Source organism: Panthera pardus, unplaced genomic scaffold (genome assembly GCF_024362965.1).
Source record: "Panthera pardus isolate Hobbes unplaced genomic scaffold, ASM2436296v1 HiC_scaffold_5, whole genome shotgun sequence".
Taxonomy (NCBI): Eukaryota; Metazoa; Chordata; class Mammalia; order Carnivora; family Felidae; genus Panthera; species Panthera pardus.
In genome coordinates this window covers 9,691,501-9,707,442 of record NW_026526980.1, presented here as the reverse complement: position 1 = coordinate 9,707,442, position 15,942 = coordinate 9,691,501, and the positions used below count along the sequence as shown (strand labels likewise).

Below are 15,942 nucleotides of genomic sequence, written 5' to 3'. Positions count from 1 at the left end.
ACACGTATGTGTGTTTGAAAATTGCCCTGATAACTTTTTAAAAAAAATTTTTCTAATGTTTATTTTTGAGAAAGAGAGAGAGACAGAGACAGAACGTGAGGAGGGGAGGGACAGAGAAAGGGAGATACAGAATCCGAAGCAGGTTCCAGGCTCCAAGCTGCCAGAACAGAGTCTGACACAGGGCTCAAACTCATCAGCCGCGAGATTATGACCGAGCCGAAGTCGGACGCTTAACCGACTGAACCACCCACGTGCCCAAAAACGTTTCCTTCTTTTTCTTTTTTTAAAAGATGCCTTCATGTGACTCTTGTGTGAAAGTACTGTCCTCACCCAATACCCTCGCGCCACCAGAGGAAGTTAGGCCCCCCGCCCTTCGCTCTCTGTCCTCTTCTCCTTTTTAGCCCCACCGATAAATCAGGCTGGAAGACACAACACAGCCAAGCAAAGAGCTGCCTTCCAGCAGGAAATACACTTCATTTTCTTGCCTTCTCTCCCCGTCCCCCCGTCTAGAGGGGTTTCCTTTTTTACAGCCTATTTTCAAGAGCAGATCAATGTTTGGGCCAAGGGACAGATGTTCCTGGTGGCATCTCAGTTTCTCAGTGCCTCAGGGCTGCTGGCCGCCCCACCAGCTCCACACAATCGTGGCTGGCAGCCTGCAGGCCCACAGCGGGCAGACGTTGGAGAATAGCTTGCCGTTTGATACTTTCACGTGAAACCTCCCAATTTTTAAATGTGCGCAAACCGTTGTTTTGTTAACAGTTGTTAGGGACCAAGCACAGAGACCTGTGGGTGTCCAATAGCCCAAAAACACACGTCTGTGACTCTGCCGGGCCTAACACAACTGACCTCCCTTCCTCCACTCTGCTTCCCTTTCCAACACCTTGCCCTGCCTCTAATCAAACATGCCAGAGACTCCCAGATTCTAGAACGAACATCATGTCACTGCAGGAATCTTTATGATCTCTTAGCTCTCTATCCCTTGCATACTCCATTCCAGCCACACTGAGCCCCACTGTGCCCCCCCCCCCCCCAGTACACCAGGCGCATTCCCAGCAGCCGCAGTTCCCTCCGCCTAGACCACTTTCCCAGTCAGAGCAACTCACCCCTCCTCCTGTTCTTCTCCATAAGGACTTCCCCAGCCACTCTTATTAAAATCACAACTCTCTCCTGCTGCTACGTTCTGCTCTGTTCTTCTCACATGCCACCGTACTATTTTGTTGTGGTCTCCCCCACTTGAATGGAAGCTCCCCGCAGGTAGGGGTTTTGTGGTCTCTTCTGTGTACCCTTGAACAGAGCTGGGGACACCGTGCCCTCAGTAAATAAACACTAGCTGAATGAGTGAACGAACGCACCCGTGATGCTCAGGTCTGGTGCAGATCCCAGGCCGGAAGACCCCAAGCGTAAGGTCTCCACAGCATCTCATGGAGGCAGAATGCTTCTCCAGCCCGGCGGCCATGTGCCTCTGCCTCTGGTTTCACAGCTCGGACCAAGGAAAGCAAGAGGAAGCCAAGACCTTAGCGCAGGCCGGCCTGGGGCCACAGGCCGCCTTACCTGATGGGGTAGTCGGCCGCGCTGAGGTTGATGAAGAAGTCCCAGGGCCAGTCGGTCATCTCCAGGAGGTCACGCATGCCCTGCAGGTATGTGGACAGGAGGCTGGCTCCTCCCCAGATGGTGGCCATCCGCCAGGGGGTGACGCGAACGTTGTCATACTGTCTGGCAAACTGGAGCACTTGCCGATGTAGGTAATTAGAGCGCTTTTCCCAGGAGAGAAAAGGGGACAATTCAGCAGCCCAGAAAACACGCAGACATGCCCCTCGGCTTCTGTCCCTTCCCTTCTAGTTGACAGGGCTTCTGAACATACTGGACTTTGCCAAGTAACTCGTTCAGGCCTGCAGGGTCTTTCTATGTGGCTGTGTGAAACTTTATTATTTTTAAAAACTTGTTTTAGGTACTTGAAATGCAGATTCCCTGGCCCCACTTCTGAGCTGATGGTTCACTCTATGTGGGCTGGTGCCTGGGATGCTGCCTTTTAATACAAGACTGAGGCATGTGGTCTGAGGATAATAAGCTAAGAAGTACGATCGTGTCTAAACCTGGTGTGTATGTTGAGGGATGGAACTTCTCCATGACCTTCCCAAAGTCCTGCTGTGATCAAGCGTCCCGTTTTTCCTCGTCGACTACTGACATGATCGTGTCAGGTCAGCAGACCGACAGAAACCTCTACCTCAGGCGTAAGTCGGCTGCGGGGTTTTTATAAATAAAGTTTTATTGGGACACAGCCGCACATGCTCATTTATACATTTCTCATGGCTGCTTTCATGCCACATTGCAGAGCGGAGTTGCTGCAGCAGAGAGTGTAGAGCCCATATTTACCATCTGGCCCTTTCTGGGACACGTGTGCCCACCCCTGGGATAGCCCCGCTCACAAAGCGGCAGGCACTGTATTGGGCAGTGGGGCAGTGAGGAAAAAGAGGTAAGAAAAACAACGTTTACAGATAAAGTCTAAAGTCACAACTGGGGACTTTGAAACACACACACACACACACACACACATACACACACACACACACACACACACACACACTGTGCCTCTCTCTCTCTTTCTCTCTCCCCCAGACCAAATGCTACAAGGAGAGGCAGCTGATTAGACTATCAGACTTGCCTGAGAGGCAGGGCAGCTTGGAGAGGGGCAGACAGACGGGCCAAGAAAGGCAGCAAGGGGTGGCAAGCGGGGGAGGAGTTCCTCACCTTGTCCACGTGGATGTAGTAGAAATGGTCTTTGTGGTATATGGCCTTGAACATGCGCTGCAGCTGCCGAGAGGCACGGCCGTGGACCACCAGGACGAAGGCGATTCTGACTGGGTTGGCCAGCATGTACTCCACCGAATCCTCATCCCACTGAACGTTCTTGTTGGCTTTGCCTGGGGACAACCCAAGAGACCACAGAGGTGGGTGAGGCCCAGAGGTTCTTTGGTGAGAGACAGGGAGTTTCTCTAATGCTTCAGTTGGGGACTATTTGAAAGGCACGGTCATCACATCGGGCCCTGACACCTAATCCAGCTTAACTAAGCTTGTCGTGGACACTTACAACGTCCTGGTACAAATGTGGGGGACCGTGAGGTCCATAAAGGCAGGGTTCCAAACCCCAAGAAGCTTTAAAAAAGCTGATGGAGACCTAAGCACATGTATTAAACTATAGAACAAGGAGGGAGGAAATGAGAGGTGTAAGAGTTGTGTCTCTGAACTGCAGGGGAAGGAGGAGGTATTTCTGAGCTGGAAAACACAAGATACATGAGCTGGCTTTGCCTGTCAAGCACCCACTCTTCCTTCTCCTCCTAACAGCACCCTTTTTTGTAAAAATTGTGGTAAGAAGAGAAAATATGGTATCTGGCCTCTTACACTTTTAAGATCACAGCAGAGTATTGTTGATTTTAAGCACAATGTCACACAGAAGGTCTCTAGAACTAAGTCATCTCCCAAAATGAAAACTTTCTCATACAGGACGTTGGGGGGCATCGTCCCCCTCCTCCATCCTCAGTCTACATGGATGGGGAGGGTCTCCATTATCGGTGACAGGGAAGGTCACAGAGCTTAAGGCCTGGCCAATCAGAACACTGTATCTCTCTGGCAATGAACAGTGTGTACGGTTCAGAGACGGACGTGTGACCCAAAGAAGCTAATTAGCCAAGAAGACAGAATTTCAGACTTTTGTTGCAACAAGTAGATTAGAGAGGCTCCCCTTCTGCAATACATAAAACTGCAAGACTCTAAGAGCCCATTTATCCCCACCTGGACAAAGATTTTTTTCTGAGAGAAAAGCCAACACAGAGGAGGCACTGCTGAGTCATGGGATCCTAATGACCCCGCCTGAGTTAGCTCTATCAGTCCTGCTGGAGGTCAGCCACCATCATCTCTTGGTTTTCTTAGAAAGCCCAGATGCTAGACCAGAACCACCTGCATCTACATGGTTCCATATGTCTTTTACCCTAGAATAGCCTTAAAGATTCCTTTTCTCCTCCTTTCCCTTGCAAACACTCCAAGGGCAGGGCTTCAAGGAGGAACACAGCCTGCTGGGTTAGTTCATTACAATTTTGACTAGAGATCTTCTGCCTGACTGCCTTTGGCTCAAACTTGATTTCTTCTGGCTTCTAGGTTTATGAGACCCAGAACGTTGCAGGTGTCCCAGGATGTCAGCTTGGAAAACAGAACCAGGAGCGGTTAGTCTGGAGCTCTGGAGACTGGGAGCCTGCCGCTGTCACTGGAAAGCTGAGCGACTGCCAAATGAACACGGCTCCTTCTATGCTGTTCCAGAAGACAGGATGAAATTAACATGGATGATGTCCAGATCACGTGGCCCAGCCTTTACGGCCTACGTGACCTACCTCCTGAGGCCCTCTGCGCCCTGCGTGCCTTACCGTCTACCTTGCTACCTGGCCTACTTTCTTTTCCTTGAGCCATTTCATTTCTGCCTCAGGACCTTCTCACTGGCTATTCCTGTTACCTGGAACACCCTCTCCCTAGATCTTTGCATGGCTGTAGCTTGTCATTAGTTCACAGCTCAACAGAAGAACACCTGCCGCCACCAGCCACATCACTCTCTTTCACCTCACCGTATCTCAATTTCTGCATAGCATTTAATACCATCTGAAACTGTTTATCTGTTTACTTATTAATTGTTTGAACACTCCACTAGGACATAAACTCCAAGAGATGAGAGGCTATTTCAGTGTTGTTTATCAATGAACACTCAATGCTATAACAGGATCTGGCACACATCTGGTTCTCGCTGGAAAAAAAAAAAAGCGATAGGAGGGTACATTTTGGTTTGGTCCATAATAATAACAATACGTTTCACTGAGCGCCGACCAGCCCTTGCCCTTCATTATTTCACTCAATCCTCTTAACAACCCTGCATGATAGTGCTATTATTCCCATTTTGCAAGTGAGGAAACCGTAGCTTAGAGAGGCTAAGGGATTTGTTTATTCAAGGTCACAATGCTTTAATTATTCAGCTGAGATTCAAACCTGGATCCATTTCCAGAGCCTACGTCCTTAAACACTAATATATACTACGGTACAACACCTAGACTTTGGAAAAGTTTATAACAATTCTGCTTGAGTTGAGGAGAGGACAGGAAGCACCAGAGGGGCTCCTGGGTGGCTCAGTCGGGTAAGAGTCAAGCTTTTCATTTTGGCTCAGGTCACGATCCCAGGGTCGTGGGATCAAGCCCCGTGTCAGGCTCTGTGCTGACCATGGAGGCTGCTTAAGATTCTCTCTCTCCCTCTGCTCCTTTTCCCTGTTCATGTACACTCTCTCTAAAAGAGAAAATAAAAAACAAAACAACCCCTACTCAATTCTGCTTTTTAATGAAATAGCCTGTAAATTAGTCATTTTAGCTAGGTAGACATGCATTCAAGGCCTATCATAGGCACTGCAGGAAGGATTCCTATGTTACGTGGGAGGCTGACTCTCGATGGCCAATAAGATCCTACCTTTTCATCCATCCATCCATCGAAATCCAACCACCCATCCAGCAAACCATTCGACAACCCATCCAGCACAGCACTCAACATCTTATCATCCAGAAAACCAAGCATCCATTCATCCATGCACCCATCCATCCACTCATCACCTTTAAAACCATCCTTCCATCCACTTACCCAGCATCCTCAAAGCAAATCACCCATGCCCGCACTCTTCCAACTATCAACTTGGTGATTCATGCCATATTAATTTAGCCTGTACCTCTTTGCCAAGTACTGTTCTAGGTACCAGTAAAATAAAATTCAGGGGAAAAAATCCTTATCTTTGAGGAGCTCAGCCAGCTGGGGCAAACAGAAGACAACGGTCACTTGTTTTAGGATAGGAGTGTCTTCAGCTTGCCCTCGGAGTGGGGAAGGGGTGAGCGGTCTGCCTGCAGAGCTAGGGGGCACCTTAGGAAGTTCAGCTCAAAGCTTCTGAGCCCATCTTTTTAAGTACTCGTTGTGGATCCCAGCGTCTTTGGCTCCTTGGCTATTTAGTCAGTAGCTGCGATCCTGGGGATAATTACCATCTTGGCTCTTGTTGCAGACAGACTGAGCAGCAACCAGAAAGGGTTATCCTAACCACCCTCTAATCTTCCCTCCAAACCAATCACAAATACTCTGGGCTTTCCCGGTGATTATATGAGAGGGACATGCCTGGAGGAATCGTGTCCCTTTAAACACTCACACAACTATCCATCCATCCACCCACCCACCCACCCAGCATCCTTAAAACCCCCCACATGCCAGCCCTGGACAACGCCTGAAGTGCTGAGACACGTAGGATGTGAGCCTGTTTTCACAAATGGATTATGAATGGACTAAGGAATGTGAGAATCCAAAGTAAAAAGATGATAACGTGTAAGAAAAGCTTATATTCTCCTTCCCATGACTGCAGCCTAAAGGCAACATACTGATCTTCACCATGCTGGCTGCGACCTCGCCTTCCCTTCCTTGGAGACTATTTAACAAAGGGAGGAACGTTTAGAGACAACGGCTACCTGTGCCCCTTTTTACCACCTGGACTTCATCGGGTGGTTTTTCAAAGGCCTAAAGGTGGCCCACGACACCGTATTTTCTAGGAAGTTCACTCTGCAGGGGCTCCTGCTGGTCCTCAGGTAACACTGCTCATCCCTACACCAAGGTGTCTGGGTAACACTGATCTGGAGCTCCCCACACCTGCAGCTTCCTGGGCCTCTAGGATCAGCCGGTGGTCTCTGGCCGTGGATATCTCTTGCCATGCTGCTGAAGGGGTGAATGAATGAATGGAAGGAAGGAATGCATTCTGGACACGAGCCGCTGCTCCGGTCCAGAGGAGCTGATGTCACTTGAGGGCCTGCTACCCATCAGCCTGTGCTGGACCGGGTTTGCGGGAGAGTTACTTGGCTCTGGGGGAATGCAGAGTCAGCCTGTGAGGCTCAGAGAAAACAGCATGTCTCCCCAGGGTCACACACAAGCCCAAATCTAGTCTGCTACCTCTACCTGCCTCCAGGGCATCAGAGGGTAGAGAGACAGAGAGGGTTGGCGTCAGACCCTGTGCAGATTTTTCTTTTTTAAAAAAAAATGTTTTTAGTGTTTATTTTTGAGAGAGAGAAAGAGGGAGGGAGGGAGGGAGGGGGGTCAGAGAGAGAGGGAGACAGAATCCAAAGCAGGCTCCAGGCTGTGAGCTGTCAGCACAGAGCCTGATGTGGGGCTTAAACCCACAAACTGAAAGATCATGACCCGAGCCAAAGGTGGATGCTTAACTGACTGAGCCACCCAGGAGTCCCCCATGTGCTGGTCTTTAAAGAGATTTGTGCACTGATGTTCAAGAAAACCTTTCGTAACTTTCTTTAGGGTTTTAGAAAGAAGAACAGATTCACGGACAGACACAGATGCGAATGCTTCCCTTCTGAAGAAAAGGAACCGAGCCCCAGGGAAATCAGGCACTATCACTCCAGCAACAGAGCCCCTGGACTGAAAGCCATCCCCGGGTCAGACAGCTGGTGTGGGGAGCAACCAAGAGAAGAGGGAACAAAAAACCCCAGGTTCCTCTGGAGTCTGGCTATTTTGAGGATAGGGGTGGGCAGGAAAGAACTGATATACCTGAAGAAAGGAGACACACACACACACAGGGGAGGATGAAGACAGGGCTGAGGGGCAGAGAGACAAACAGACAGAAATAGACAAAGACAGAGAGACAGATGCAGAGAGGGAGCAGGGACACAGAGAGGCCACAATCCCCTTGAGAGAAAAATGGAGGGAGAGCTGCAGGCAGGAAGACCGCCCCCTTCCTCCCACATATGGAGGGAGAAACACACACGGAAGCGCCGAGAAAGCCAGAGACCTACACAGGTATAAACGGAGACAAACCATGTAATCAGATACAGAGAGACAGGAAGAGACAAGGAAAGAGGGAGCCACGATGGAGAAGCCGGGTCCACCGAGCTTCTGCACCTATTGAGCATCCCTCAGAGCAAAGGCAAACGAACCCCCAGGACGTCAGAGTGCAAGAAGGCCCCAGGGCTCGCCTGCTGCCCCCTCACCTGGCAGCTCTGCCTCTCTCAGGGGCCCGGTGACGGAGGCAGGAGCCGAGGCCCAGAGCCCCACCCAAAGCGGCAGGATGGCTGGCTCCAGAAACACACCCATAACGGCCCCCCATTCCGGCACATAGTAGGACCTCGATGCGTTTCACTGAATAACCAGAGAGGGAACGAGTGACTTTTGTGCCCACATGGCGGCCGGGTGGGGGTGCAGCTCCCAAGGGCTGAGGTTCACACGATGCCCTTTGCCAGCTGCCAGCCACCAGCTTCCCATTGTTGTCGCACGCCCCTGGCTCCTGTAATGACCTTTCCGGCAATCAGCTCTGACACGGTGGGGGCTGGCAGGTGGGTGAGCTGGGGAGGACAAGAAGCCACACCGCAGACAGGGCGGAGACGGGCCCTGCGGTGGCCCCCTCCACACCCCGGCCACCACTGCGGGGGCTGCGGTCCTGAAAAGTCTTCTATGCAGTACGTCTTCAACAGACTGTGGTGAGATTCCCAGCACGAGCCGGAAGTGGAGAAACCTTCTCTCCCATGCTGCTGGCGGGAGGTTGGGGGGCGGGGGGCGGTTAGCTGCCACGGCTTGGCCAGCACTGATGTGGCCACAAGAATTATAATTTTAAACATAGCCCTTGACCCAGTAACTCCGCCCCCAGGAATCTATCTTAATTAAGGTTAGGAGAAGGCAAGCGTGTAAGTCTCTACATACAGAAGGCTCTTTTGTTCATTTATTCATTCACCTGGTGTCTTGAATGTGCCAGGCATAGTTCTTGTCATGTTAGTGGACACAAGAGAGTACTTCCCTGAATGCTGCTTAGTCTAGCAGGATGGAAAGCCAATAAAAAAAAAAAAAAAAGCAAATAGAAAATACAGTTGCAGATAGTGATAAAGGTTATGAAAAAGAGAACAAAGGCGTGTTAAGGGAAGGGGTTTATTTAGCCATGGTGGCCGGGGAAGGCTGATGTGGGGATATGCGAACAAACTCTGATTAAGATGAGGGAGTGAGCCATGTTATTATCAGGGATGAGGAGGATTGCTGGCAGCCAGTGTAGCAAGTGCAAAGGTCCTGGGGCCTTGACCTCAATAGTGTTTATAATGGTCCAAAACAGGAATCACCTAAGAGGTGTTATTAATACATACTGATACAGACTGTTGTCTATAATATATCAAGCAAAAGAGAAGTTCTAGTCTATAACCCCTAACGTTTTATAAGACATGATCCCAAATATTAACAGAGGTTCATATGGTGACGTGACAGTTTTCCTCTCTTATTTATACTTTTCTGCATTATCTGCATTTGGTAAAATGGATTACATTTATCATGAAACATAACAAAGGTGAGGCCTAATCGATAATTCTAATACCAAACTGTTTATTGAGTGCTGCTACGTGTTAAGCAATTTCTATCCATGATTTTTTTTTTCTTACTTCTACCCAAACCCCTATGAGGAGAGTCACTGTCCTTCCATTATATGACTGAGGAAGCTGGAGCTCAGACAAGTCCCACTTGGGACGTGGCTGTGCTGGGGATGAAGCAAGTGTGTGATGCCAGAGCCCTATCGTTGCCACTACGCTCCATCAAACTGTCGCCATTACAAAAAGAGGGAAGGCTGCTTCCCGAAGAAGCATGTCAGCTGGCTTTCAGCTGCAGGACAGATAACGACATGTGGCCGGAGCCGTGTGTGTCTCCACAGACTAAGACCCAAATACTGCCCAGCTCCTAAAAAAAAAAAAAAAAAAAAAAAATCAACAAAAAAAACCCCCGATGCATTTCACAATGTAATCAGGTTCCTGTGGCACAAGACAGGAAGTAAGTGGAAGAATCAGAGTGATTAGGGACAGCGGGAGAAGCTGACTTCAGACCAAAGTTAACAAGCCACGTTTTCGGGAAAGAATATCAAACCTATTTTTGCGATGCAGGTGTGAAGGCCAAGCAAAGGGAATCACGGAGAGTCCTGCCAGTTTCTATCTGTGCTGCACTCGACCTGTTGCCCAAACTCCGCGTTTCTCATCACGGTCATGGGTCAGACGAGGACTATGTGATGCTTAGGCTCCAGGGAGGTGGGGAAGATGAAGCGGCTTTCGCAAGGGTCGATGTGTTGGGCAAATATCGTGATGCTGGTAACAACCTTGCAGGAATACTGCCTGGGAGGAAGAAACAAGGTGCGGGGCCGAAGAGCATTGCCTCTGGTCAGGCAGACCTTGAACAAGTTACACAAGCTCTCCAAGCCCCAGCTTTCCCATCTGTAAAATGGGCATGTGATAATCACAGCACCTGCATCCCGTGAATGTTCACGTCCGGTACCCGGCACTGTGCCTGTCGTGCGGTAAATGCTCAATAGACAAGAGCGTCCGCGTCGTCAGTGTTCCCGTCATCATCTCTACTAGGGTGTTCATCCACAAGGATCAGCATCCAGCTTGGTTTAATGGGCCCAGTTGCAGGCTCAACCCCGAAGCCTCTCAGGCTCCGAGAGCTGTGCACAGGCAGCTTCCAAGCCAATGTCCACAGCCGGAGTCCTCTGCAGTGTGCGCCTCACACCGCGATGAATAAATGCGGCCAACGGGAACGACTTACGGCCGCGATCCTTTTGCGGTGAATCCCACTACCAGGTAATGACAGTGTCCACCTGGAACGAATGCTATATGTTCACTCTATCTCCATTAAAAAATAGTAAAAATAAATACAACTTCCAGGACACTGCTAAAATAAAAAAATCCCAAACCCAAACCAACCAAACAAAAACCAAACCCAAAAAAGCCACTTGATTGGAATAGTTGCTTCACCAACAAAGCCCTCAATGCTATTTATACTCTGAGAGGGCCTCTCGGGCCTGCGGCAAGAGAAGCAGCTTTCTGACTCGGTTCCAAATAAGAGGGTTGGTTGGGTTGGGAAGGGAGACACCGGGACACAAGGTTGTGCGCACGTGGCACTCGGGTCAGGAGGTTCCGAGCTGGATCATGACCAGCTTCCTGCTGCCTGGGAGGCTGTGGGCTGCACTTCAGCACCGGTGGCCAGCTCTGTCGTTTCCCGGTAGAGACTCTGGGAAGACAGAGTTCCTTTCTGATCCTCGGTTCTTCCTCTGTAAAACGGGATGGTTCCTCATAGCTCTATTTTTTTATTTTTTGAGGAGCATCCGTACTGTTGTTCATTCCCATCGGGGTGAACGTTGAGGGCGTGATGCTCGGGGAAAGAAGCCCGTCGTGGAAAGGCAAATATGGCATGATTGCCCGCGTGTGAGGTGGTGAGAGTGGTCAACTGCAGAGAATCAGAGAGTGGGCTGGTGGCTGCCAGAGGCTGGGGCGGGGGTGATTACTAGCAATGAGCACAAAGTTTCAGGCCAGCGAGATGAACAGGCTCTAGGGTCCAGCTGCACAACGCTGTACCTTGAGTGACCAGTGCTGGGCACTTGAAGATGTGTTGACAGGATAGATCTCATGTTAAGTGTTCTTACCACAACAGGATAAAGCATGTACACGAAAAATAAAGACGGATGAGCAATCTGTCCCCGACCCCACGGAGTTGTGTGGTGATTCGTGACTACGGATGGGACACGGCTTCCAACTGGCGGCAGGCTCACCGCACAGGGGCAGGATTCACATCACTCGGGGGACAGCCCCTGACGGTGGTAGATTCTTTGTCAGACCTGGGTGGGGGTGCCTTTCCCCACTGGGAGACTTCAATGCGGAATTCTGGTGACCAGTACTTGGGAGATGCCCAGTGCCCAGAAAGAAGTCCTGCTCTCAGTGTGCCTAGAAAGCTGGCCGGGGTGTGAGGGCAAGTGCACCAAAGGCCCCAAGTCTGGGTCCCAATCCTGCTTCTGCTGTGATCCAGCCGTGGGACCCTGGGCGAGTCACTTCCCTTCCTTGACCCCTCTAACCCTTACAAAACAGTAATGATATGTCTAGGTAGACTGAGCACTTACTATGTCCTAAGCACTATCCGTGCATGGTGTCATTCTCCCAAGGTCTAAGGAAGCAGGTACCAAGGGGCGCCTGGGTGGCTCAGTGAGTTAAGCATCTGACTTCGACTCAGGTCATGATCTATGGTTTGTGGGTTCGAGGCCCGCGTCGGGCTCGCTGACAACTCAGAGCCTGGAGCCTGCTTCGGATTCTGTGTCTCCCTCTCCCTTTCTGCCCCTCGCCTGCCTGTTTGTGCTTGGTCTGTCTCTCAAAAATAAACATTACAAAAAAATTTTTTTAAATTTTTGATAACCCCATCTTACCATGAAGGATTCTGAGGCCAAGGGGGCACTAACTGATGACAAGTCACCTTCTCTGTCGAGTGCCAGGACAAAGACAAACACTCAGGCCTGCCGGGCTCCAAAACCTGTGTGTCAGTCTGCCAGATGAGGGAGATGAAATTTCCATAGTCTGGGATCCTACCCTTACGGAATTAGCACCAGTGCATAGAAAGCTTCCTTCTCTGAAAGTGGGGTTGGCTTCCCTGAGCTGACCTCCTGTCCCGTTCCTTCCTTTCTTCTTTCTTTCCTTTCCTTTCTCCTTCCCTCCCCTTCCCTTCCTTTTTCTCTCTTGCCCTCCCTCCTCTTGTCTCTCTTCAGCTTTATGGAGGTATAAGTGACATAAAATTTTGAAATACATAAAGTGTACATTGTAGTTCTTTGATATACACTGTAAATGGGTCCCCCATCCATCTAGTTAATTAACACATCCATCACCTCACATATTTATTATCTTCTGTGTGCGTGTGTGTGTGTGTGTGTGTGTGTGTGAACATTTAAGGTCTACTCTCAGCAAATTTCAATTACACAATACGGCGTTATCAACTACAGCCACTATGTTTTACATCAGCCCCGCAGAGCTCATTCATCTTAAAACTCAGAGTTTTCACCCTTGCACCCACCTTTCCCTATTTCCCCCATCCCTCAGACCCTGCAGCCACTTTTCTACTATTTCTAGGAGCTTGGCTTTTTCCTTTCCTTTCTTTTCCCTCTGTCCCTCCCTTCCTTCCTAGTTTCCACACGTAAGTGATACCAGGCAGTATCTATCTTTCTCTGTCCAGCTTATCCCACTTGGCATGATGCCCTCGAGGTCCACCCATGCCATCCCCCACCGCAGGATTCCCTTCTCTGTCATGGTCGCATGACAGAACCCTGCATAGAGACACCATGTCAGTTCGGTTTTTGATAGCTTTCAGTTCCCCACAGGCCACGGCCAGGTTTCACCTTTCCTAGGACGCCATCACCACCCTTCTGCCTTGGCCCAGCACAGAGTGGAAGCCCAGCGTGGAGGTCTCAGTGAATGAATGATTTCTGTCCGGTGGATTAAGCCTGGCAGCTTCGCCCAGGTTTGGGGGCCAGGAGGCCGAAGTGGAGGATGCAGGCCTGACTGTCTCCACTCATCGGGTGAACTGGCCGAGCGCTGGGTCTCCACTTTTCCTTGAGGCTTTTGGCAGCTTGGGGACCCTTGCTGAGCAACCAGGAAAATGCCCAGCTGTCCTCCAGCATGGGAGCTAATTCAGTGCCATCAAATTACCACCAGCTGGACTTAGGGAGAAGGAGGGGAGAGGGTCTCACAAGGGGACCATGGAGTCAGGAGGGGGGAGCTGGGAGAACGCCACTCCAAGGGTAAAGATGGCCAGGCCAGCACCCTTCAGGGCTCAGGAGCAATGAACCTTTCTCGGCAAAGCCATCCTTGACCCTGCCCCTCTCCCTTCTTTCGAGTCCGCTAAAGGCCCTCCAAGCATCCTGAACTTCCTTTTGGGTCAAACTGTGCCCAAATGTGCGTAACGTTTACCATCTTAACCATGCTTAAGCATACCATTCAGGAGTGTTAAGCCCATCCATTCTGTCCTGCAACTGTCACCATCATCTGGCACCAGGGCTTTCCATCTTGCACATCTGGAATCCTCATTAAACCACAGCTCCTATGCTCTCTTCCCCCCAAGCCCCAGGCGACCACCATGCTCTCTGTCTCCATGAATGTGACCGCTCCAGGAGATTTCGCCGAAGTGGAATCGTAGAATAGGTGCTCTTTTGTGTCTGGTTTCTAGCCTAATGTGCCGAGAGGTCGTACATGCTGTAGCGGATGGCAGGATTTCCTTTACTTCTCAAGTTGAGTCATCTTCCATTGTTAAGGACAGACCACATTCCGGTTTATCCACTCACGGGCAGGTGAATAGCTGGTGTGCCTCCACCTTTTGGTGCTTGAGAGTAACGCTGCTGTGGAAATGGGTGTTGAGAGGCCTCTGAGACCTGCCTTCAGTTCTTTTGGGTCTACCCCCAGAAGCAGAATCGCTGGATCACACGGACCGGCATCTTTGGCAAGCGAAGGGAATACCGGCCAGCGCTGAATGCCACTGAATGCCCTTGCGTGGTTCCTGCCTCTTTATGGCAAGCGATAGCAAGATTTCCACTTACAGCAGTAATGCAAAATTACTCTGAAAAAAAAACTGACTTAAGTAAAAATGAGTGTGAGTCTCTGGCCATGAAAACATTATGAGAATAATAGGGCAGGTGGAATGTGGATATGGGAAAATGGTGAAGAGGGCTGAGGGGTGAAGGAAGCTTCAGGAATATTAATTAGGCTCCACAGGCCTGCTTCCCCACCTGGGACGTGCTGAGTTTGTTAAACAAATGAGGGGAGGTGAAGACCAGCTACAGGCTGATGCCCGAGCAGCCCCATCCATACTTCACAGAAGGACTCGCAGGTCCTTCCTACACTCCTGGCCTTCTCAGCCGGCTTCAGGGAACCAGGTTTTGTTCAGGACTTTTCTAGGGGAGGCTCTGAGGGACCATCTTCCCGCTAGGGAGTCGGAGCCATGGCTGTGCTGACAAACACCATCCTTTCGATTTTCACTCCAATTTGTGGGGCACTTAACATTCATGAGGTTCTTTTACAGGCTTCTACCTCTCATAGAAATGCAGCGCATGGAAATTATCCCCATTCGTGGATAATTGTCCTGGGATCAGAGAGGAGAAGGAGCTTGCTCAAGGTCACAGAGCCAGGAGGTGGAAAAGAGATTAGGGTACAAGTGGATCTGACTTCAAATACCATGTTCCACGTGCAGACTTTGCCTGGGAAGAACCTCAGCATTCTCAGCTTTGCTCAGGATTCCACAGGACCCAAAGGGGTTTCTCAACCTTGGCACAACTGACACTTGGGGCCAGATCCTCGGTTGTGGGAGGTGAGGGTCTTCCTGTGCACTGTAGGATGCACATCTTTGTCACATCTTTGGTCTGTACCCACTCGATGCCAGTAGAACCTTCCCCAAACGTCTCCATTCATTGACAAATGTCCCCTGGGAAAATGGACAACATCGCTCTCCATAGAAAAGCACTGCTGTAGAACAGAAGGTCTTAAAAATGTGGTCTTTGATCATCAGCATCAGCAATACCTGAGAACCTACTGGAAATGCAAATTTCAGTCCACCCAGAGCTTCTGACTCTGAAACTCTGGGCATGGGGCCCAGCACCTCTGCATTTTATTTGACAAGCCTTCCAGGTGATTCTGGTGCAAGCTAACATTTGAAAAATCACTAGCCTAGTCTAGTGATTCTTGTTTTTTTTTTTTTTGAGTCTATTTTGAGAGAGAGATTGCATGAGCGAGTGAGTGGGGGAGAGACAGAGAGAGGTAGAGACAAAATCCCAAGTAGGCACAGTAGGCTAGTGATTTTTAACCCTGGGTGCACATTAGAATCACCGTAGCATCTTAATAAACAAACCAAAACAAACTAAATCCATGCTTTGGCTCCGCCCCAAGAAATTCTAATTTAATAACTTTGGTGGGTGACAGTGGTGGCAATTTTTTAAAGCTCCCAGGGGGTCCGATGTGCAGTCAGGGTTGAGAACCACCTTCTGGATACCTTCTTTTCTTTTCAACCACCTTTACAAAACCACGTGTCTCAAGGTGTAGCTTTACACCCAGATACATCTCCAGA

General features: G+C 49.9%; 1 protein-coding gene across 2 annotated transcripts in view; it reads right to left on the bottom strand.

The window, feature by feature from the left end:
- XYLT1 (xylosyltransferase 1) overlaps positions 1 to 15,942 on the bottom strand; it is a 306,010-nt gene that overhangs the window by 74,726 nt on the left and 215,342 nt on the right. For both annotated transcript variants that reach the window (XM_053894433.1, XM_053894434.1), the window contains exons 4-5: positions 2,749 to 2,921; positions 1,552 to 1,754 (exon numbers count right to left, since the gene is read on the bottom strand). In XM_053894433.1, the coding sequence (XP_053750408.1) occupies positions 1,552 to 1,754; positions 2,749 to 2,921 (376 nt within the window). The remainder of the gene's footprint in view (positions 1 to 1,551; positions 1,755 to 2,748; positions 2,922 to 15,942) is intronic.